General features: G+C 32.6%; 3 protein-coding genes across 3 annotated transcripts; 1 reads left to right on the top strand and 2 right to left on the bottom strand.

Moving 5' to 3' along the window:
* Window positions 1-201: 201 nt before the first annotated feature.
* Window positions 202-5,406, bottom strand: LOC107605557 (uncharacterized). The gene is made up of 4 exons (XM_016307471.3): window positions 5,121-5,406; window positions 4,935-5,042; window positions 1,139-1,306; window positions 202-527 (listed from the first exon to the last, which is right to left on the bottom strand). Exons 1-4 carry the CDS (start codon window positions 5,220-5,222, stop codon window positions 405-407), a joined length of 501 nt encoding a protein of 166 aa, XP_016162957.1. The 5' UTR covers window positions 5,223-5,406; the 3' UTR covers window positions 202-404.
* Window positions 5,407-12,153: 6,747 nt separating this feature from the next.
* Window positions 12,154-16,569, top strand: LOC107647722 (protein neprosin-like). Its single transcript, XM_016351775.3, has 7 exons — window positions 12,154-12,312; window positions 12,740-12,826; window positions 13,234-13,521; window positions 13,697-13,858; window positions 14,786-14,839; window positions 15,113-15,262; window positions 16,186-16,569. Exons 1-7 carry the CDS (start codon window positions 12,154-12,156, stop codon window positions 16,567-16,569), a joined length of 1,284 nt encoding a protein of 427 aa, XP_016207261.1.
* Window positions 16,570-19,760: 3,191 nt separating this feature from the next.
* On the bottom strand, window positions 19,761-24,977 carry LOC107605558 (protein EARLY FLOWERING 3). Its single transcript, XM_016307472.3, has 4 exons — window positions 24,331-24,977; window positions 22,839-23,533; window positions 21,197-21,248; window positions 19,761-21,055 (listed from the first exon to the last, which is right to left on the bottom strand). Exons 1-4 carry the CDS (start codon window positions 24,535-24,537, stop codon window positions 20,024-20,026), a joined length of 1,986 nt encoding a protein of 661 aa, XP_016162958.2. The 5' UTR covers window positions 24,538-24,977; the 3' UTR covers window positions 19,761-20,023.
* Window positions 24,978-25,217: the final 240 nt, after the last annotated feature.

Here is a 25,217-nt window from a genome sequence, read left to right on the forward strand (position 1 = left end):
AAGATTTTTATTCATTAAGACAGAAAACGCACCACATTTGATTTCTGTGTGTCAAAATGGGAGTGGAAAACATGCAGATACTTTTAATTATCAACCACCACAGGGGTTATGGCATAAGAGGTGTCTGAGAGGTTCTCATCATTAAGAAGGTAATTCAGATTAGACAAAGACATCAATCAACATAACGCAACTTACCAAATATGAAATAAAATGTGCTTCACATCGATCACTTGGAAATAGGAAGCTGTTTCTCCCCCCTCCAAATACATCATGGTTAACATGTATAGTTTTAAGGTTCTCACGAATACAGTGCCTAATTACAACCTAACGTGAGCTTAAAAGGTAAAACATGGAACGGTCGATTTTATGTACCCGGAAATGAGCAAACAGCAAACTAGTTTACTCTACTTCACCACCTCAAAAGTGGAGCGAAGATTGGATATCGTGACAGGGCACTCTCCTTTCTCATCATAATCGGCGAAGTCTCCACTTGACAAGTCAATATTTCCAAATGTGGTTCCCTCCAGCTACAAAGGTACAACTTGCATTATTCGGAAAATACAAAATAGGCACAAACGTGGAAAATTTATGTTGTCAAAAAATATGAAGCATGTCAAAAGTCAAAACCTCAAGTAAACAATGAAAATCAGATGAAGGATTACAGAATTTGCTGATAATCTCAACAATCATGAAATCAGAAATAACATATCCAAAATGATTTGGAAGAAAAAACAAGATGACAAAGCCAATACCTAAGGAAGTGAAGATAGATATTTCCGCATCAGGGGAAAATGATCAACTAGTACAACTTTGCATGAAAGGGGGTCTGGCTCTCACTATAAATTTATTTTGAACCTACTCATTATTGCTTATAATTATTACTTTTGTTTCAGCACAAAAATTAATATTCATGCAAGTTTTGAGTTCTTAAGTAATTTTCAAGCATAAGGGATAACGTATATCTAGTTTTCAACAGTAAACATAAACTCTGATAATGTTCACTTTTACCACCTTAGAGAAAAGCTGTATGAGCTAATTACAGTATTTAGTTGATATATCAGCAACACTGAACTATAATATGAAATCACACATAGTATACCACACTTAGAAAGCAATGAGCAACAATAAGGAGACTCACCGACTCAGCTGTCCATCCATCAGCAAATAAAAAATCCACCGGCTCATATCCCCTACAGTCAAACAACATCAATGGAGCATACTTTCCTGACTGACTTTGTGAATGAGTAAGAGGTTGGCCTCTTCCTTCAATCATTGCCACTGTACCATCCCTGCCACAGAATTTGCACTGCATGCCAAGTAAAAGTTAGAGGTGCTAAATGAAATAGAATTCCACTCAGTTGCAACTAGCAATGAGCTTTTATATATATATATATATAACTTCTAAGTTGTCACATTAATAAAATTGTAAATTTCAGAACTCATCCAATCTACAAACACATGCAGAAATTATTTCAGATAGATAATTTCACAGTTCAAAAATACCAGAGCTACATATCATTTGTTCTCCAGTGGTGCACTCATTCAAATCAATCTTATTGAAATGAATTCAATGGAGACTATAGCCATCAAAAATCAACAGCAAAGTTTTGTCCTACTAGATGACATCAGTGCTAGTTAAATCTTGTCGATATTAAAACCATTACGATCAGAGTGATACAACATTTTTGAGTCAAGTACCATGCCAACTCCATAGGAATTCATAATTTGTTAGTTCATTACTGCCCTTATTTATATTGCTAATTACTAACTAAATAAATAAATCCCTAACAACCCTTAATTGGCCTAAAACTACTGGGCTAATGGGCTCTGGCCTTCTAGTCAAAGTTCCCCCTCTATCTCTAGCTATTAAGACTATTGTCTATCCTGTAAACCTCCTTAATGGGGCCTCTCACATGTCTTCTACACATTTAATCAAACAGAATGCATGAATAAAATTATACGGTAAATAGGGGCAAACTGTATTAGCTCATTTAATGGAAGATTACAACCAAAGTAATTGCTGGGTAGCACAGGTTACAAATTTGGCCATGCAAAAATAACAAGAGTTGATCTATTTTGTTGAATTGAATCATCTAAAAACACAGTTAACAAAAATAACGAGCTGAAGAGTGATTAATTGTACCTTCCGAACGTAATTGATGATCCTAGGGCAAGGAAAAATTCTGTGATAAGGCTAAATGAAACAAAATTCCTCTCAGTCTTAACTCTTAAACTAAAAACGAGCTTATATATATATACTTCGAAGTTGTCAAGTCAATAAAAACGAAAATTCCAGTACTCATTCAGTCTACAACCACATGCAAGAAACTATTTAGATAGATAACTTCACAGACACCAGAGTTGCATATTCTTCGTGTTCCAGAGCGCAGCATAACTTCACGGTTCAAAAATACCAGAGCTACATATCATTTGTTCTCCAGTGGTGCACTCATTCAAATCAATCTTATTGAAATGAATTCAATGGAGACTATAGCCATAAAAAAATCAACAGCAAAGTTTTGTTCTACTAGATGACATCAGTGCTAGTCAAATCTTGTCGATATTAAAACCATTACGATCAGAGTGATACAACATTTTTGAGTCAAGTACCATGCCAACTCCATAGGAATTCATAGAATTCATAATTTGTTAGTTCACTGATGCCCTTATTTATATTGCTAATTACTAAATAAATAAATAAATCCCTAACAACCCTTAATTGGCCTAAAACTACTGGGCTAATGGGCTCTGGCCTTCTAGTCACAGTTCCCCCTCTATCTCTAGCTATTAAGACTATCATCTATCCGGTAACCCTCCTTAATGGCGCCTCTCACATGTCTTCTACCCATTTAATCAAACAGAATGCATGAATAAAATTATACGGTAAATAGGGGCAAACTGTATTAGCTCATTTAATGGAAGATTACAACCAAAGTAATTGCTGGGTAGCACAGGTTACAAATTTGGCCATGCAAAAATAACAAGAGTTGATCTATCTTGTTGAATTGAATCATCTAAAAACACAGTTAACAAAAATAACGAGCTGAAGAGTGATTAATTGTACCTTCCGAACGTAATTGATGATCCTAGGGCAAGGAAACTTGCTGGGAGAAGGCTAAATGAAACAAAATTCCTCTCAGTCTTAACTCTTAAACTAAAAACGAGCTTATATATATATATATATATATATATATATATATATATATACTTCGAAGTTGTCAAGTCAATAAAAACGGAAATTCCAGTACTCATCCAGTCTACAACCACATGCAAGAAACTATTTAGATAGATAACTTCACAGACACCAGAGTTGCATATTCTTCGTGTTCCAGAGCGCAGCATAACTTCACGGTTCAAAAATACCAGAAATACATATCATTTGTTCTCCAGTGGTGCACTCATTCAAATCAATCTTATTGAAATGAATTAATGGAGACTATAGCCATAAAAAATCAACAGCAAAGTTTTGTTCTACTAGATGACATCAGTGCTAGTCAAATCTTGTCGATATTAAAACCATTACGATCAGAGTGATACAACATTTTTGAGTCAAGTACCATGCCAACTCCATAGGAATTCATAGAATTCATAATTTGTTAGTTCACTGATGCCCTTATTTATATTGCTAATTACTAACTAAATAAATAAATCCCTAACAACCCTTAATTAGCCTAAAACTACTGGGCTAATGGGCTCTGGCCTTCTAGTCACAGTTCCCCCTCTATCTCTAGCTATTAAGACTATCATCTATCCGGTAACCCTCCTTAATGGGGCCTCTCACATGTCTTCTACCCATTTAATCAAACAGAATGCATGAATAAAATTATACCGTAAATAGGGGCAAACTGTATTAGCTCATTTAATGGAAGATTACAACCAAAGTAATTGCTGGGTAGCACAGGTTACAAATTTGGCCATGCAAAAATAACAAGAGTTGATCTATTTTTGTTGAATTGAATCATCTAAAAACACAGTTAACAAAAATAACAAGAGCTGAAGAGTGATTAATTGTACCTTCTGAATGTAACTGAGGATCCTAGTCCAAGGAAACTTTCTGTGATAAGGCTAAATGAAACAAAATTCCTCTCAGTCTTAACTCTTAAACTAAAAACGAGCTTATATATATATATATATATATATATATATATATACTTCGAAGTTGTCAAGTCAATAAAAACGAAAATTCCAGTACTCATCCAGTCTACAACCACATGCAAGAAACTATTTAGATAGATAACTTCACAGACACCAGAGTTGCATATTCTTCGTGTTCCAGAGCGCAGCATTCACCCTTATTGAAAGAATTCCACGAAAGCTATATCCATTAAAACTGAAAATAATATACCGGATAACATCACCTTGCGACTTGCGAGTTTCCTAATAACATATTAACAAATTACCATCATCGTCACCAACAGTCTTGTCTCACTCCGCAGGGTCGACTAAAAGGACTAGATGACATCATTGTCAGTCATAATAAATCCTGTCTATGTTAAAACCATTGTAACATAAACCATTCAAGCTTTTCACATCAACAGCTAACTCCATTAGGAATTCGCTGAACTCAACTTCACTATTCACAATCTTATTTACGACAACGCTAACACCCTTATATCCAGTGCTAATAAAACTAACTAACCCCGAAACAAAAACCCTATGGAGTCTGAAGTCTGAACCGAACGGGTTGGCTTCTAATTATAGTTCTTTCTTTCTACTTCTCCCTCTACCCTCGAGATATCAAGATTTAAGCCTATTCGAATGAAGAATCTATGACGTTAACACATATATATGCTGCAAGATTTAGAAATTCAAATGGAAGAAAAACAAATAACATCAAATAACTGCAACGAAACACAATTGATCCATTTTTCTTGAATCAAAACATCTGAAAACACAGTGAACAAAAAGAAGAAGCGATTGAAATTGAATTGTACCTTCTGAAAGAGATGAGCGATACCTCTACTCCTGGGAATAGAAATGGTCTCCTTCAAAGAAACACAAGTCTCTTTCTGGCTGAGCTCACCGCAGTTTCCACATTTGACCTACAGAGATAGAAAATGGGAAGTGATAAGAAGAGAGAAGCATGGAAGAATGGAATTAGGGGAAATGACGAGAAAGACCTTGAACATATAGGAGAAGTCAGGGTCATTGCAACCAAATTGAGGTTGAAGATTGGTTAGGTTTTCGAGATCGGCGGTGATCATCAGCATGAGGAGCACCATTTTCGTTTCTTTCTTCTTTCTTTCTTTCTTTTTTTCCTTTGGCGTCAATCACAAGCGAGTTTTCTTCTCTCTAAGCTCGCTCCCTCGATTTGTAACACTTTCTCACTCTCATTTCGGTTTCGTGTTACAAATTTATATATTGGAATATTGAATTAAAGGATTCGATGATTCTAGAATCTAGAGCATCCGTTTCTTTTAAGAAAATGGCATTTGTACCCCCCCAAAATAAAATTTGGATTATATACCCATTTTGGTCCTCAAAGAATTTCGGACCGGATATTTTAGTCTCCAACTAAAATTAATTACTCGATTAGTCCTAAACAATTAACTCCGTAAGTTACTTAGGTCCTTTATTCCGTTAATTCTAAGGGAAAATAAAATAGTCCCTGACAACTCTAACAAAGGACAAAATGATCCATGATCCCTTTATTCGAAAACGACACTGTTTTTTCCCAATTTTTATCATATCTCGCATAACCCTAACATTCATACTCTTCTTCTTCACATTTACAGTCTTCTTTTCTATCTTTTCCTTCCTCCTCTTTAACTCCAAGATTAAGCTATGGTGTAATTGTCACACGTGTGGTACCTACCTCAACAGGTCATAGACTACACACTTTCTAAATCTTTGTGACTGGTATATCCACCTCTTCTGCACTTCACCAACCAAAAGCATCCACTTCTACGTCTTTGATAACATCACCTCCAACCCCAACAACGTTCACGACATCCTCAAGACCAAGTTCCATAACTACTCCAAAGGCACACATTTCTCTATTCTCCGGTAAGCAATATAGATTGTTGGACATTAGGACATCATGAGAAGATTCTCCTTCGACATCATATGCAAATTCTCATTTGAAATAGACACCGAGTGCTTCATTCCTTCTTTTCCGGAGTCCAAGTTGGCAGACAGCTTCGACCTTGCATCCAAACTATTACAACGAGCAATGTCGCCGTTGCCGCTCATATGGAAACTGAAGCGATTACTGAACATTGGTTCGGAGAAGAAGTCGAAGGAAGCGATCGGAGTAGTGGACAATGTGGTCATGGAGATGTTAGGGCAGAGGAGGAGGGAGATGGCAACGACGACGACGAGTCTTAACAAATCAGACTTGTTGTCTAGATTCATGAGATCCATCGAAGACGACAACTAGTTGAGAGACATAGGCATTAGTTTCCTGAGTATGAATTAGTTGAGAACAAGTTGAGGATTTTTTTTTCTTGTGAACATTAAATTTATAGAGTGTGCATTGTCTAGTTTGAAGTTACAGTGTTAAACTGTTAGTGTTATGCGAGATATGATGGAAATTGGGAGAGAACAGTATCGTTTTCGAACAGAAGAGATCAGGAACCATTTTGTCCTCTGTTAGAGTTGTCAGGGACTATTTTGTCCTCCGTTAGAATTAACGGAGTAAAGGACCTAAGTGACTGACGGAGTTAATTATTAAGGACCAATCGAGTAATTAATTTTAGTTGGAGACTAAAATGTCCAGTCTGAAGTTTTTTGAGAACCAAAATGGATATATACTCTAAAATTTGTAAGACAAAAAATACTTGAGGATTATTAGATTATCAATATTTAAAAATATGAAATAAAGTATATCGTTAAATTATTAGATTAAAGGAATTAAATTCATAATTAAGTGATGACAAAAAATAATCAATTTTATTAGTCTCCAATATTTTTGGTATAAAACTATAAATATATTGTTATTTAATTTATTTTTAGTGTATATTATATTTTTTTATTAAATAAAATAAATACCAAATTTATTCTAGACACGCATTACTAAATTTAGGATGTCCAACGGAATAAATGATCAGTAATAATCGGCATGATATTTGATTTTGTTACGAGGTAAATTGTCACATATCAAACTAATTAGGATTGGAATGAAATTTTACTTTTTTTATTTTTACTTTAAAATTAGTTTTATATAGTTAATCAAGTATTTAGATGACTTTTTTAAATAGTAAATTTTAAAATTAATTATACTAATAATGTGATAATATAAGATAATGTTTTGTGTGTAAAACTTTTTTACACAAATGAAAATTCTTTAAAAAGACCCTTAGTTAAGATTATTTCTTAAATCAATATTAAATAAAAATTAATTGATAGTATAATACTTATTAAATATGTATATTAATTTATTGATATATATGTACTATTTGGTCTCTAAAGTTTAATTTAGTAGTACTCGAGACAAATAAAATTTTAAGTGGCTAGACTCAGTATTATTCTATCATTAGATTTAATATGAACAATTAACTACTTAAAAATATAGAGGATCTACAAAATTTTATAAAAAATTTACTTAGTATTTAATTTTTCTTAAAATAAAAGATATAAATCTATTATAAAATTCTTTTAAAAAATATTTGTCCTATTAATCAAAAAATGAAAAGATTTGTATATATCCTTGTTCTTTAAATTGAGTGGGTTTAACGAATAGGTAACACATAAAGAAAAATAAATAAATAAAGGTTTAATTACTCTATTAATTTTTATAATTTTATTGAATTTTTAATTAGGTCTTTATATTTTTTTTATTGAGTTTCTATACCATATGAAATTTTGTAATTAAGTCTTTATTGACAAAAACATTAAAATTAACGGAATATTTCATTAAACAAAACGAATATGTCTAAACACTTGACTTATTACGGTAGAATCTTACTTACAAAATTTGATTTGGTATAAAACCTAATTAAAAATAAAAAATAATATTTTATTAGTTTTAATGTTTTTATTACGATAGAATTTTACTTACAAAATTTGATTTGGTATAAAACCTAATTAAAAATAAAAAATAATATTTTATTAGTTTTAATGTTTTTATTACGATAGAATTTTACTTACAAAATTTGATTTAGTATAAAACCTAATTAAAAATAAAAAAAATAGAAACCTAATTCAAAATTCGAAAACTATAAAGAGCTATGAAATAATTTAATCCATAACTAAATAAATATGTCATATACTTAGCTAGTTAATTATCTTTAGACGAGGTAAAACTCTACAACTATGAACATGTTTGTATACATTGCAATGATGATGGCTTTTGTCCACGTAAGTTCAGTTAGATATCTGTTTATTCCTTCCATTACCATGATTTCAACTTCATGTACATGTTGAAATTATGAATAATGAAAAAAAGAATAATATATATCTTTCTATATATTAATGAATTGATATTCAATCTTCTTAAATCATATTATTTATAAAGATATTGGATTCCTAAAATATATAACAACAAATAATAATAAAGTCTTGTCCCACTAGGTGGGATCGACTACATGAATCAAACGACGTCATTGAACTCTGTCATATATCATGTCTATAGAGAGACCGTTTACATGTAGATCTCGTTTGACCACCTCATGAATTGTATTCTTAGGTCTTCCTCTGCCTTTCACCCCTTATCCATCTTTCATCTCATCCACCCTCCTGATTGAGTGTTCCATCGGTCTTCTTCTCATATATCCAAACCACCTGAGATGCGATTCTACTATCTTTTCCACAATGGGTGCTATTCCAACTTTCTCCCTTATATATTCGTTTCTTATTTTATCCAATCACGTATGACCACTCATCCATCTCAACATCTTCATCTCTGCCACACTTAGCTTATGTTCGTGCTCCTCTTTGACCGTCCAACACTTCGTACCATAAAGCATAGCCGGTCTTATAGCAGTGCGATAGAATTTACCTTTAAGTTTTAAAGACACTTTTTTGTTGCATATAAAACCAAATGCACTCCGCCATTTTGAGCAACCTGCTTAGATCCTATGATTTACATCTTGTTCAATCTCTCCATTATCCTATATGATGCACCCAAGATACTTAAAACTTTTAACTTTTCATAGGATGTTTTCTCCAATTTTCACCTCTATGTTAGGGTTTTCCCTTCTCATACCGAACTTACATTCCATATATTCCGTCTTGCTACGATTTATGTGCAGACTATACACTTCTAGAGCTTCTTTCCATAAGTCCAACTTCTTATTTAGGTCTTCCCTTGACCCTCCTATAAGGATGATATCATCAGCAAAAATCATACACCATGGCACAGGCTCTTGAATGTGCTCTGTGAGTACTTCTAAGACTAATGTGAAAAGATATGGACTTAAGGATGATCCCTGGTGTAATCCAATACCAATAGAAAATTCCTCTGTCACACCATCTTGAGTCTTCACACTAGTTGTACCCCCATCATACATGTCTTTAATTGCACGAATATATGCGATTTTTACTCTCCTCTTTTCTAAAACCTTCCATAAGGCCTCCCTTGGCACCCTATCATACGCTTCTTCCAAATCAATAAACATCATATGTAGATCCCTTTTATTACTATGATACCTCTCCATCATCCTTCTTAGCAGGTATATCGCTTCGGTGGTGGATCTGCCTGGCATAAATCCAAATTGGTTCTCTGTTACTTGTGTCTCTCTCAATCTCCGTTCTATCACCCTTTCCCATAACTTCATTGTATGGCTCATGAGCTTTATCCCTCTATAGTTTTCGCAACTTTGTATGCCTCCCTTATTCTTGTAGATAGGTACTAAGGTGCTCTTTCTCCACTCATCAAGAATCTTCTTTGACCTTAAAATCTCATTAAAAAACTTGGTTAACCAGTTGATGCCTTTTCCTCTAAAGCCCTTCCAAACCTCAATCGGGATATTATCAGGACCTACTGCCCTGCCATTTTTCATCTGCTTTAGAGCCTCTTTTACCTCAAAGTCTCGAATCCTTCGATAGTAGTCAAAGTTTTGATCTTCTTCCCTTGTGCATAACCGACCAAGGCTCGGAAAAATCTTATGTCCTTCATTAAATAACTCGTAGAAGTAGCTCTTCCACCTTTCATTAATATTCTCCTCTTGAGCCAGCACATCTCCATCCTTATCCTTTATGCACTTAACTTGATCCAAATCTCTCGTTCTTCTTATCCTTTATGCACTTATCCTTATCCTTTATGCGGCTCTTTGCGATTCTATATATACCTTTTTCTCCTTCTTTCGTACCCAAAGACTGGTAGAGACCCTCATATGCTATTGTTCTTGCTTCACTCACAGCCATTTTTGTCTCTTTCTTAGCCGTCTTATATTTTTCCCAATTATCTGCATTGCGGCATAAAGATCACTCTTTAAAGCACTCCTTTTTTATCTTTATCTTTTCTTGTACATTCGCATTCCATCACCAGGACTCCTTATCTCTTGGTTCTATTCCTTTAGATTCACCAAAACTTTCTTTTGCTATTCTTCTAATAACTTCTGCCATCTCCCTCCACATCTCTTCTGTGCTTTCATTCCCATCCCACCTTACCTCTTCTCCTACCCGTCTTAGGAAACTTCTTTGTTTCTCACATTTCATCCGCCACAACCTCGTCCTTGGGTTCTTCGTATGATGTCTTTTTCTCAACTTTTACTCAACGCGAAAATCCATGACGAGCATCCTATGTTGTGTTGTCAAACTCTCTCCCGGGATAATTTTACAATTAATGCAAATTTTTTGGTCGACTATCCTCAATAAGAAAAAGTCGATTTGAGAGCTTGTCATGCCACTCTTATATGTTATAAGATGTTCGTCTCTCTTTTTAAAACATGTATTTGCGATGAGAAGGTCAAAGGTTGAGGAAAAATCCAAAATAGTTTTAGCCTCGACGTTGATCATCCCGAAACCATGGCCTCCGTGAATACTTCCATACTCAGTCACTTCTCTTCCAATATGGCCATTTAAATCTCATTCTAAGAAAATCTTATCTCCCGAATGTATGTCTTGGACTAAACTCTCTAGATCCTCCCAAAACCTTATCTTATGTTGTTCGTCCAAACCCACTTGCCGTGCGTAGGCGCTAATCACATGAAAAACACCTCCCTCCAATACAAGTTTGATAGAGATGATCCGATCTCCCACCCTCTTGACATCCACTACGTCCTTCTTCCACTGCTTATCCACAATAATACCAATCTCATTCCTATTCTTCACCTTTTCTGTATACCAAAGTTTGAAACTGGAAGTATCCAACTCCCTAACAGTTGCACCAACCCATTTTGTTTCTTGTAGGCACATAATGTTAATCTTCCTCCTTGTCATGGTGTCCACCACTTCCATGAATTTTTCTATTAGAGTACCGATGTTCCATGTCCCAAATCTCAACCTTCTGTCGCTCCAACCTTTACCTTTTACTTTGTGAACTAGCTTATTTACCCACGTCCGTTCACGAAAACGTGAGAACCCTTACTCATTTAACACTACATTCGGGCACCAATGCAGCGGCTCTTGCTCATTTGACACTGCATTCAAGCCATACAGCACGTTGCTTTCGGGCAACGATATAGTTTTAGCGCAATAATATCTTTGATTCATGTCATGGGGATTCGACTATGTTTTTATATTGGTTGTCGAAGACCTAACACAACCATCCTCCTTTATCCGGACTTGGGACCGGCTATGTACCACAAGTATAACATAGGCGGAGTTTGAATTCCCAACGTATGATGAAAAATAAAAATATTTTTTAAATTATCCATTATATCTAATTTAAATATTTGCATTTTTCTTTTAACTTGACAAATGAGTAAAGACTAATAAGGAGGTACCCGATAAATGAAGCATGCTTTTCATGCCAAAGATCCAATTAAAATCATCATAAAAACAAAAGTTGAATGACATATTTAGATGGTAAATCATGCAATCATCACTGACTACTCACTCATTATATTGTTAAGCAATAATGTCTTATTTTCTAGTTAGTTCATATCTATATATATGTTTCCAATAAATAATAATAATTAATGGCACATAACACATATGTTTTCAAACCCCAAATCATATCCTTGTCTTCCATTTCAATTATATTGTCTCAAATAATATAATCACCAATAAATAATATATATAGATAATCTTCTATCAAATTAAATCTTGATGGATTATTCCAAAATAATTTTCATCTTTTTATTGTTGGGCCTAGCAATCATAGCTCAAAGTTTTGTAAACCATGGTGGTTCATTCTCCAAACAGAAGGTTTTGGAAGTTGAGAACAAATTGAGACATCTTAGAAGGCACTCCTTGAAAACCATCAAGGTGAAAAAACAGTATTTACTAATTAATAATAATTATTTTTATACTCTTCAAATTAATTATTTAATTATATATTGCATGTGTTCGTTAGAAGAAAAACTAGTACATGCTTTTCATATGTTAGTCATGATTAATCAAATCCTCTATAACATTTACATTAAAAAATAGGTAATTAGTTACTTTGTTAAGTTTCTCAACATTTTTAAGTTGTTTTTAGGCAAGGTGCTTATTACTAATATTTGGTGCTGATAATGCTAGGAAGACAAAAGAAAACAGGCAGAATTTACCTTATTTAACATTCATTAATTGTTGTAACAATTAATGCTAAATAAAGTAAGTTATGGCTGTTTTTGGCTATTTTTTTTTATTACTAAACATTTCTGTTTGGTGCTAATCTCACTAACATGTATTGCATGACTAATAATTGTAGAGTGAAGATGGGGATATTATTGATTGTATTGACCTTAATAAGCAGCCAGCTTTTGATCACCCTGCTTTGAAAAATCACAAAATCCAGGTGAGATTATATATATAATATATAATTTGTTTATGATTAGTTATTTAAAAAAAAATATTAGTAAGGTTCTAATAACTGAAAATTTTGATATAGTATAGAAATTTGATTACGAATTAAGAATTTAATTAAAAATTTGATAAAATTATAAAAACTGATAGAATAATTAAATCTTTCAATGACTTTTATGTAGTTAAAATCTTTTATATAATTAAAGAAAACGTCTAAGAAAAACTTATTTTTCTTTAATTTTTTATTTTTTTAAATTCATCCAAACATACAAGATTTTTTTTTTTTTCTCAATGGAAATGAATGTGATTTTTAGTTATAATTTTTTTTTTTTGAAATAATCACATCCTTGGTGCATTACATTACCTACTAATTAGTACATTTATTTACATATTAATCAGATGGCTCCCACTAAAAATTCAGCAAAGAAGGAACCTATTGAATGGACCAAAAGTAGAAGCAAAACAAAGGATGCTGAAGATTCATTATCATTGAGGGTGTTAACTTCCCAAATATGGAAGAAAAGTGGAACATGTCCAGAGGGAACAATACCTATTAGAAGAATAAGAAAGAATGACATGCTTAAGGCTCCTTCAATTGAAGAATATGGAAGGAAGAAACCTAGCTTCTCTCCCTCTAGACAAGTTCATGAGAATCTTGACTCCTATGTACCGCTAAGAAACCACTCTGTGAGTCTATTACAAATACTACATACATTTTAATTTTAATATATTGACAATATTAGTGTAAAATATTTTATATAGTTGTTTAATTAAATTTAAATTATATATATAATCATGCATAGACACAATAGCATGTACCTAATATATAACAAACGAAAAAACATATGATGCATATATACAGAAGGCAATATTGTTCGCAGTAGGGTTCAGGTACTTGGGAGCAAAAGCAGACATAAATGTATGCTGGCCATTTGTTGAGAAAGATGATGAATTCAGCACTGCGCAGATTTCTCTCCTCACTGGCTCTTATCTTCACTTTGAATCTGTTCAATCTGGATGGGCGGTAATTCATTATTCATTCATAACACAAACATATTATCCGTGTGCACCAAAATTTGTTATCAAAATCAGTCACTAATATAAAAAAAATGTTATAATATAAAATAGTTAAAATACATATTAAAATAAGTTAAATAATATACATATATATTTATATAAATATATAATGATTAATTTTAATATATAAATAATATTTTTTTATTGAAATAAATAATTTTTTTAACTAATTCTAATTTAAATCGTTGAAATAAGTAGTTTCATGAGATAATATGTATCAGTATAATTCTATAACATAAAGTTAATATTTGTTACCAAAAAGATATATATGAAAAAAGAGGCTTACAGTATATGCACAATTCACAATTATTTGAAACCCAAAAAGAGTTTTATGAAAGAGAAGGTAACAATATTTTTTTTATTAATTTAAATTTTTTTACATAAGTAATGAGTCTGGACAAATTCAGGGGCGGTAGTTATTTATTATATAGTAAGGGGGGAATAATGACTTCCCAAATTAAAATTTTTAATGTATAAATTTTTTTAATTTTTATTAGTCCCCTAATTTTAATTCCTTTCTTCTTTTATATACTGATTTTTTTTTTTTTTATATTGGCCTTCTCCAATAAAATGCTCTAGTTATGCCCGTGGACAAATAATCCACTTCCCTTCATGGGAAATATCTGCATTTATTCCACCCAAACATTTTTTATATTATTGGTATAGGAAACATTAAAAGAAAACATCAATTAATTAATTCTCTTATTACTTGTACGTATAAAGTTCGAATAATAAATTTTGCATGATAAATGGTCACCAACTAAAGTGCCATTTTTTGTTAAACATGCTAACTGCCTCATCCGTCAATTTGAAGTTATATACACCATTTTTAGCAATAAATTTCAATCCTTTTATTTGTCTTTAATGAAAACAGGTCAATCCGCGTGTATATGGTGATAGACAAACTCGTGTGTTCGTATATTGGACGGTAAGTATTTCATTTTAATTAATTATTGGGTTCTATATAAGAATAAATAAATGTTAATTAAAAAATAGATACATAGAAATTTTGCATATTACAGTGTTTATGGTTTTTTTTCCCATTATTCGGAGAACTAAATAGGATTAGTCGGTTCAACTGAATTAACTAAAAATGATCATTTGAATTCTTTACTTCGATACAAATTTGGTGGCCAATAATCTGAGATAATATGGATTAATTCCCTTTAATTTTATGGTGATATTGATGATAATAATGCAGGCTGATGGTTCAAACAAAACGGGTTGCTTTGATCTAACTTGTCCTGGTTTTGTTCAAACTAGTAAAGAAATTGCATTAGGTGCTGCAATTTATCCAATCATTCCAGTTCCCGGTGACCTTCCATACGATATAAATATTTACATCTATAAGGTCAGAATACTTTATATCAAAATAAAACCCTACTTTTAATTTAATTTGTTATTATCCCTATTATATATTGTTTCAGTAATGTTAGGGCATTAATTTTTTTTGGCTAATATCGTTCAAAATTTTTAAAATTATTTTATTTATCCTAAATATAGACCATAAATTATAAATTTTTAACCATAAATCCTAAATTATAAATCATAAAATCTAAAGTTAGTTAATATTGACTAACTAAAAATTAGTTTCGTTTACTTTTTTATATTATTTATTGAAAAGATATAGAAAATCAATGGTTAGTTAGTCGACATTAGGGGTGTGTTCATGGGTCGAATTGGATTTAATTAGACTCCATATCTAGCCCTAAAAAATCGTCACGCATATTTTTGTTCTGAATTTAATTAGACTTTGGATCCAATACTAAAGAGTATATACAAATTTATAAATTTTATATACTAAAGTAATAAAATTTTATTTTTAAAAATTAAATTTAACAAATGTTATATCCTATTTATACAAAAAAAAATATTTTAAAGCAAAAACAATATCGTATAATATAAAAATATTAATTAAAGTAAAAAAAATAATATAACATTACTAATTTCATTCTAAATTATAAAAAGCGGTCTTGGGTCGGGCCGGACGGCCCGAAGCATAACCTGCCCCCACCCGAAAGGGGAAGAAGAGCGGGGAGGGGTGGGGGCAGACCGAATCTTAAACACCCCTAGTCGATATTATCTAACTTTAATATTTAAGTTTATAATTTAGAATTTACAGTTAAAAGTCTTTGTTTTAGAGTCTATAATTTAAAACAAACAAAATAATTTTAAAAAATTAGTTGATGTTAACTCAAAAAAAAAAGTTAATTATCTGAAATTGCTCTTATTTATTTAATCCACTTAATTAATTTAATTTCCTTATTTATTTAGGACATTTTAACTAACAATTGGTGGGTGCAATATGGAGAGAAGACAAACATAGGGTATTGGCCAGCAGAGCTATTTGAAACATTATGTTACAATGCTGATTCTGTGGAATGGGGTGGTGAAGTTTATAGCTCTAAGATTTTACACTATCCTCACACTAAAACAAACATGGGCAATGGTAAATTTGGCTCACAACCCTACTCTGCCTACTTCAAAAGGATGAGAATTCATGATAACTCTGAGTCCTTGAAGTTTCCTGAATATGTTGATCGCTACTCTGATGAATATAATTGCTATGATGTTAGGTTTCTTGGGGATTATGTTGAAGATCCTGAGTTATATTATGGTGGTCCTGGCTCAAGTGACTATAATTATATGTGCCTTTAATTTGTTTTTCATATAGTTGTTGGCATTTACTATGATGTTAGAGTTAATTAATGATATGAAGCATATTCTAGGTTATAGGGCTTCTAAGAATACACTTCTTTAATTTGCATTATTTATTATTTTTTAAGGTTTATACTTTAATTATATCTAAGCTTATGTTGCTTTTTGTTGTTTGTTTTGATAGTTTTTACTTATTAATAGAGTAAAGTATCATTTCTGTCCCAACGTTTGGGATAAGTCCTATTTGTATTTCTAACATTTAAATCGTTCTATTTGTATTTTTAATGTTTTTAAAAGTGATTCAATGTTATCCTATTATCAATTATACTAACAAATCATATTATATTTTTCAATTATTTTCACTTGAATGTATTCATTCTCAATTAGGTCTCACCTGGATGTGGTCAATTTTAATATTATACCCACTATTTGTGTTTAGATTCAATTATATCCCTAGAAAAATGAATTATGTAAATATTGTAGGAATTAGTTTCAAAGCTATTTTTCGGAGTAGATCATCGATTCTATCCCAGACATTTGTATTCTAACTTCAAGAAGAGATTTTTAAAACTCAAACTAAAACGCTCATTATGTGTAATTGACGGCAGGATAATATTGAATCACTCTTACAAACGTTATGAATACAAATAGGATGATTTAAACGTTAGGGACACAAATAAGATTTACCCCAAACGTTAGAGATAAAAACGATACTTTACTCCTTATTAATATTTTGGCATTACTATATTTATATTGATGTATGTCCAATAATTAAATTAAATACTATTCAAGTGGGTAAAAGTACATGATTAGGTGCCAATGAGTTATAACTCAAATGGCATAGTCTCCCCATACTCAATTAAGAGATTGCGGGTTCGAATCTCCTATCTTTGGTAAAAAAAAAAAAGAAAAGAAAAAGTACATGATTGCAAGCTATATATGTTATCCTCCTTTAATGTTATATTTTAAAATTAAGCAAATTTATATACTCATTCTTAATAACATTTTACTTTCTTTGGTTCTTTCAAGTTTGACGGGGACTTAATATATATGACATTACTGAAAAAAATTGCTGTAAAAAAGAACGGAAAGAAAAGGAAAAAGAAAAAGTTCAAACTTGACATGATGAACCCGGCATAAATTGATTATATTAATATTTTTTTGGTTTAATTCATCAGTAAATATTTATAGTCTCAAAAAAGTTTTAATTAAATCCTTATGACCTTATAGTTTAGAAATTTGTATTAGATAAAAAATTAATTAGATCCTTTTTAATTATATTTTATTAAAAATACATCTTTTGAAATATTTGTTTTGTATTCGATATAGAATGACTTAAGAATTTTCTAAACATAAATATTCTAGTATCATTGTATTTTATTCTAAAAAAAAACTAAAATTAGTAAGAATGTTTTTTAATACAAAATCTCGATTACAAATTTTTAAACGATAAAAATTAATAAGAAATAGATAAATAGGTCATTGACCTATTGACCTTTTGATCCGCAGACATTTAAGTTTTTGAGGATTTGAAAATATATTTAAGTTTCTGACCTTTTTACAACTTTGACATATCGATCCCTCATGTTCACTTGGGTCTGTCAGACTCAACGAAAAAATCAAACGTGACTCTCGTTGTACAGACCTGGTTGATACGGATGCACATGAGAGGGTTTTTAAAATTGGACAAATTAGAATCAAGGATCGATATATCCAGATTTTGAAGAGGTCACGAATTAAATGTATTTTTAAATCATCAAGAACTTAAATGTCTGCGAACTAAAAAGTTAAGGATCAATTTGTCCTTTTCTCAAAATTAATTAAAATCTTAGTAAATTTTAGATATAAACAAACCAATTAAACTTATTATTATTTAAAAAGAGTGCTACATATATAATTTTGACAAATTGGTCATGATCTCTCAAAACATTTTTATCAGATTATCCAAGTAAAGAAATATTCGAGTAGGTTGATAGGTGAAAATATGCATCAAAATCATCATATTTTTCATAATCTCTTACTTTTCGGTATGTGACTCTGTTGAAGGAATAAGAAAATTCTCAACAAATTGTACAGAGGTTAGAACTTGTTCTTATTATTGTGTAAATAAATATGATATATTATCCCGTTATTAATTAGTCTTCTCCTAATAATCGCTGTTTGTTTTTCTTGCACTTTCCCAAGAATAAAAAAAAATTAAGGTCTTGTTCCTTGTTTTAGCTTTGAGAATATTTTTTTTACATATTAATTTATTTAACATTATTATAAAAGAACAATATTAGATATTTTCTATCATAATATACATCCACAAATTTATTCTTCTTTAAATGAGTCTTTTGTAAATTTTATAAATTTTTATTTAATCACTTGTTCCATTTAATTTGGCACTTATTAATATAGCTTACTATTATTTGGTATACCTAATGCTACCACTACTTTCGCATTATCCAACCCTGGCGTAAAGGTAAACTAAACACTTGATTTCTTAGAATATTAAACAAATTATTTTTTATCTTTAAAATTTGATATAATTTAATCAATTAGCTATATTATAATTTATAAAATTAAGAATCAATTTATTACTTTTTCTTAAATGTTAGGAACTATTTTATTCTTTAATTTTATTAAAAACTAATTTATTTATTTATTTATCTAGTAGAAAAAAAATTGTTAAGAACTTATTTAAAGTATTATTCAATAAATTTAGCAGTCAATAAAAATAATAAAGCAATATATAATTTAATTTATATCTTCTCAAGAGAGTGTAATAATTAATTATGCTTCTATATACTTTGTTTTGCATGATATTTATTTAGGATGCCCTCTTTACTCTAAACGCTAAAGGAAGATATAATGGCATGGAAGCAGACATAAATGTTTGGAAAGTAGCCATGGAGGATTAGCACCATGTGAAAATTGGAAATGTAGTAAAATAAAATAGCCCTTGTTCTTTTTCTAGTTTCTAGAATATGAAAATTATGGTAGTTATGATTATGCAAATCAAATTATTGCCTTGTTTATATTGGCCTTTTATACTTTCGATAACTCATTCAGTAAATCAGTAAATCTAGAAGAAGGAACCCATTTAAATTAAATCCTAATAAATCAAATGAGATATCCTAAAACTTTATTCTCCAACAAAATCCTCCCTAAATGTCTATTGGTAAAAGTTTACAAAATCACATACACGATTGGATCACCAAGGTAAAATCTAATATAAACGATAAAATGAAAAAACAAGTATATAAGTAGACAACATATATTAGTGTTACATTTTGACCAGTTTTGATATTCCATAAACATATTATATCTACATATGATATAAATATGCTTTGTAATTTGGTCAACAGCGAAACCTATAGTATACTTAGCCTGTTACATTCATTTGTTACATCATATATATCCGACCATAAAAAAGACTTACAGAAACCGATGGAATTCCATATGCTGATTATTAGGAATCATACCTTTTTCTCTCTTCTTGAATTGATAAAAAGATTCTAGCAGCTGATTCTGTTGCAGATCTTCGGTTGTGAGGCACAACTTTGATCACCCTAGTCTCCGATCTAGTTTCATGAGACTGATTGGCTCCATCTATTACCACCACAGGATCCACAAGGGAAGGTGAATTTGCTTCTCTTCCTTCAGCAACTTGTTGCGTTGTTCTAGTCTCTTGTGCCGTTTCATTAGGGCTATTCGTGGAGCTTCCTTGGAACTCGCTATCCTTTGGTGTACGAGATTTCCCAGCAAGCGACGCAGATCCGGTTCTCTGTACCGGCTGATTAGAGGAGCCTTGATTATGAGCAGGGAAATCGATTCTGTCAGCTGACGAATGACCATTTTGAAGATGAGAGCCTTGTGCCATGAACTGGTTTGCCTGTTCAACGGCCGACCCTGACATTGCTTGATTGTTCATAAATGGCATCCCATAAGGAGGGAAGTAGGCATGACTTCCTGGAGGAATGTAAGGCGGGACCCCAATTGCTTCGTGCGAAGCCGGGAGTCCATAGACGGGATTCATGTAAGTATTGCTCATAGGAACCGGCCCAAGGGGTCCAAATCCTCCACAAAATGACCCAGTAAATCCCGGTCCGGGATATGGCTTGTAGACAAGCCCTTCAGAAGGAGTCATAACAGGAATCAACCATTGATGCCCAGGTGACGGATTGAAACACATGGGAGCCATTCTATTATCGGCGGCACCACTGGCTTGGTGTGGATCTCCTGGAGTAGAAGAGTAATTCAAATGGTGGCTACCACTTTTTTGGGACGAAAAAGATGCTCTCCCGACTGCATTCTCAGCTGAACATTCCATCTTATGGTTTAACTTTTGGGAATCATCCTTGCGCTTTAGATTTTGTCGCTTAGGTTCCACGAGTTCTTCCAGTGAGAGGTTTTTGGTAGTAGACCCCTTCAAAGGGATCTTTCCAATGAAAGCAGCATCTTCAATCAGAAGTTCAGGCGATCCGGCAATCAGCTGTTGGACCTGTTTAAATAAAAGAGAACCAATCAGCATAAACCAAGTGGAAGGGCAAAACTGTGTGCTTGTGCAAGCGAGCAAGATAGGCGAACAAGCTTCCAATTTAGAATAGTGCAAGGCACTTAGTGTTGGAGATTATGATGATACCTTGATCAGTCTGTGCAATTCAAACACTTGGACTGCAAATATTCTCTGTTGACTGTACAGAGGAATGGGAGTTCAATCAAGACAATTGCACAAAACTCGTCCGGTGTGGAACATTAGACACAACATCAAAATAAAATAGAATGGACAAGAAGTGAAAATTCTAGCAGTCAAAATAATGTGAAATTCTCATGTGACACTCCATTTCATCAACAAGTAACCACTAAAATCAGAGGATCTCTAGTCTTAGCTAATCAATTAAGCCAAAAAATCTACCATTCATGTACTCAAAATATTTCATATGTTCATAGAAATCTTAAGAGGACTATTCCACAGAGATTAAAATATATTAACCACACATTTATAACCATATTTGTTTCCAAATTCAATATTCCTATTCTTTACTCATAGATTGCTTCAGTTTAAAAATCTAATACAAATTAACAAAATATAGCTAATATCGGACAACAAATTATAATATACGAACGTAATATCTGTCCACTCATCTTCAGCATTTCTAAATCAAAATATAAAGATCTCACAATAAAAAGCACCCATCCAACCCTTTGAAATCTAAAGCTTTATGGTTAACTTTCGTTCAGGAAGAAGGAAGCACATATACAGCAGATAATAAAAAAGGCATCTGATCGATAACAGAAAACCCAATATTATGATTAATCTAGACCCTCAAGTCATCACAAAACTCTCGAAGCGTCCCTACCATACTCCCTGGGATCATCCTGCATATACTTGGTCCCCTTCTTAGCCCAAGTCCGTCAGTGTAATTAAGGGCAAGTGTAGTAAGGGGACTTGCCCCAATGGTCACATTGAGAACCAAAGTAAGAGGAAACCAAGACAGGAATATCCAAACAGTGAATCATGAGATGATCGGCTGTCACAAGGGTCCCTCTCCGACATAGTACAATATTTAAGATTGCTCAATGCCCTGTTATAAAGATGATCCAGTACCCACCATAGAAACATTAGTAAGACTTTGAACAAACAGAAAAATCAATCTAGAAGGGACCCCAAGAATATTTAAATTCCCTTTTTTCAGAGTCACATTTTCTTTTATGCTATAACCAATTTGTAAATTAGTTTAAAAGGTGTGTGACTTCTGAAAAAGGAGAGAAAAGAGAAATTTGAGAGAATGTGTAGAATAAAAAAAATTAAATAAAAAAAGCAGAGTTAGAACTCATAACTAAAACACAGGTATCTTTAATTAGAAGCCTGGAAATTCACCTTTCTATCTACCCTCCAAGGGTAAAACTTTCACATTCCAAAATTATACCAAATATCTTAAATATGCATGCAAAAGAATAAGCGAAGGGAGAGAAAATCTCATCATACATCAGAAATCAAACTTCCACCAAATCTAACCTAGGACTTGTTACTTTTTTTTTGTGGGGGGGGTGGGGGGGGGGGGGTTTGTTTATTTTGAAATCCTGGCAGACATAGAAATTAAATTATCACTTCTTTTATGAAAAATCAGACTTATAAAATTCACAAAACTCAAGAATTAACAAGACACTATCAGACTTGAGCATATAATAATATGCATTTATCATGTAACACGGTTTCACAAAGATATGGTTAAAAACCACCAGAGGGGCAGATGCTACTAATAATTTAACATGAGACTTACTTGGCAATTTCTCGTCTTGCTTTAAAGAAATGTTTTTGACCCAGTATCCCTACAACATCATCAGTACTAACTCTCAAGGTTGACGAATTTTCTATACTGGAGATTTTGGAAATGTCATCACTGTCATCTAAATTCTCCCCTTGCATTGGGCCACCAATCTGTGTATCCTGACATTCGGGATCATTGTTATCCTCCTGTGGACTAGTTTGGTTTTCTGTCAAGATATCATCGTGTTCATCATCATTGCTTTGTGAGCCAGCAACAGACACTGGCCATAAGCAAGCATCAGCATGATGTGATCTACTAATATTTGACACAAAACAATTTTGATTAGGAATTGTCTTTGTTTGACTTAGACCATTAACGGTTTCCCTCGATGATATGTCTCTACAAGACATTACTGGCTGTTGTCCATTGGAAATTATTGATGGATGTCTTTCACTCCTCACCATTGGAGTGAGATGTCTCCCATTGGAACTTTGAACTGTTTCATCATTTGATTGACCATTCCTTGAGTGAACATATACAGGAACCATGAAGTCATCATCATCTACCTTTCTCCCCTGTTCAACTTGTGTGGACGGAGTGTTCAGGTTCGCTCCATCATATTGGCGAGAACTATAACTTTCTCGACGAGTAGATGCTTGAGAAGGTTTATGAACTGGGAATGCATAGCTCCTCTCAGGACCAGTCCCCTGCAAGCAAGTTAAATCAACTTATGTTTGCAATACATAAAAGAAGTCATTCATGAACCTTCAACGAGCAGCTTATACTGTTGACATGGTTAGTTCGTCACAAAAATCAAAGTCTTTTCATGGCCAAGTACGGTTGTCCCATTCTTCTACTTTCAAAACAGAAGTTGAATTTAAAACATGCAATATTAATAATTGGATATAAAAGCATCTACAACAAATCCATAAATACAGAGGCCACATAAGAATGTATAACAATTGAAATACGCCAAACATAAAATTGTTATACGTTCCTACATGTTTGGACGAGCTGTTGGAGGGAGGAGTGTCAATTTCCACCACAACTGATTTTGGCCATTTAATATCAAGTTTGGTTTTTCTCAACTAGAATAAGTTCTTACTTCTAAAATTGACTTTAGAAGAACTGCAAATATTTTCCTCGCACAAAATCACTGTTAGAGAAGTAAATTACGAAACATAAATGATTTCACATAAAAATCAATTTTAACTAAACCAATTCTGTCAGAATTAACTCTACCTACAATCAGTTCTAAAGAAGTAGAACCATACACACATAAGATTTTTATATCTCAAATCTCAGTTCACACAGACATACACACAAAAGACAATAATTCCCAAGATCCTAGGAATTACATAAAAAAGTGAGGATTGCCCCCAAAATTGATTGATACACAACTAGTCATAGTCTCATGCTAAAATCAACTAAACAAACAATCTCATGAGAACTATAAAAAGTGGATCACAATAACCACAACACAAAATCGAAGCAATAATTATACCTGGCTTGAGGATGATGGGGTACTTGGATGATTGATTGGTAGAAGACGCTGGTTGTTGAACCTTTGAGAAGGAACACTAAACTGTTCATAAAGTGCCATCTTGTTCCTAGGTGGTGCTCTTGGCCCTCCTTTCTCTGTATCATTCACATGAAGCCTTGGAAACATTGCTTCCCCAGCAATCTTCTCTTCCTCTTTCCCTCTCTTCATCCTCCTCTTCTTCTAACCTAAAATCCTCAGAGACAATAACACAAACACCTTAAGTGCTTAACACCCCACAGCACAAAAAAACACCCCCGAAACAAGGCATAACAACAATTACAACCTCAGAGACCCAAATCAAAGCGACTGATAGCTCAATAGCTCAATAATACCCTACAAACACAAAAGGAAAAAACTGGAGTCTTTAAATTGTGTGAATCTGGAAGTTGGGAACTAATTGAGACACACATGAAGTTATGTGATTGAAATTAGAAAAGAGAATGAAGATGTGGAAGTGAATGGGTTTCTTGTGGAAATTTGTGGGTGTGAAGAAAGAAGAAAGAAGAAAGAAGAAATTTTGAGAGGTGTGAGAGGCTATTTAGGGATACAGAAGATGAGAAACAAGAACATCATGTGTCCGATAAAAAGGGTAGAAAAAAAAAAAAAGTGCGGTGTTGTGGGGTCCACTAGTATCCAACTAGACTATCCCTTCCCACAATTTTTTTTTTTTACTGGATTTTCGTATTCGAGAATGTTCTCTGTTTTTATTTTTGGGAAAAGGATCCGTGGACATTTTCGTCTTTGACTATTAAAAAATATTTTTAAGTCCCTGACCTTCATAAAACTTGGACAGATCAGTCTCTCCGTCCAAATACCTCCGTCAGGGATTGATCTGTCCAAATTTTGTA

This window comes from Arachis ipaensis, chromosome B6 (genome assembly GCF_059453495.1).
Source record: "Arachis ipaensis isolate K30076 ecotype BB chromosome B6, ASM5945349v1, whole genome shotgun sequence".
NCBI classification, from domain to species: domain Eukaryota; kingdom Viridiplantae; phylum Streptophyta; class Magnoliopsida; order Fabales; family Fabaceae; genus Arachis; species Arachis ipaensis.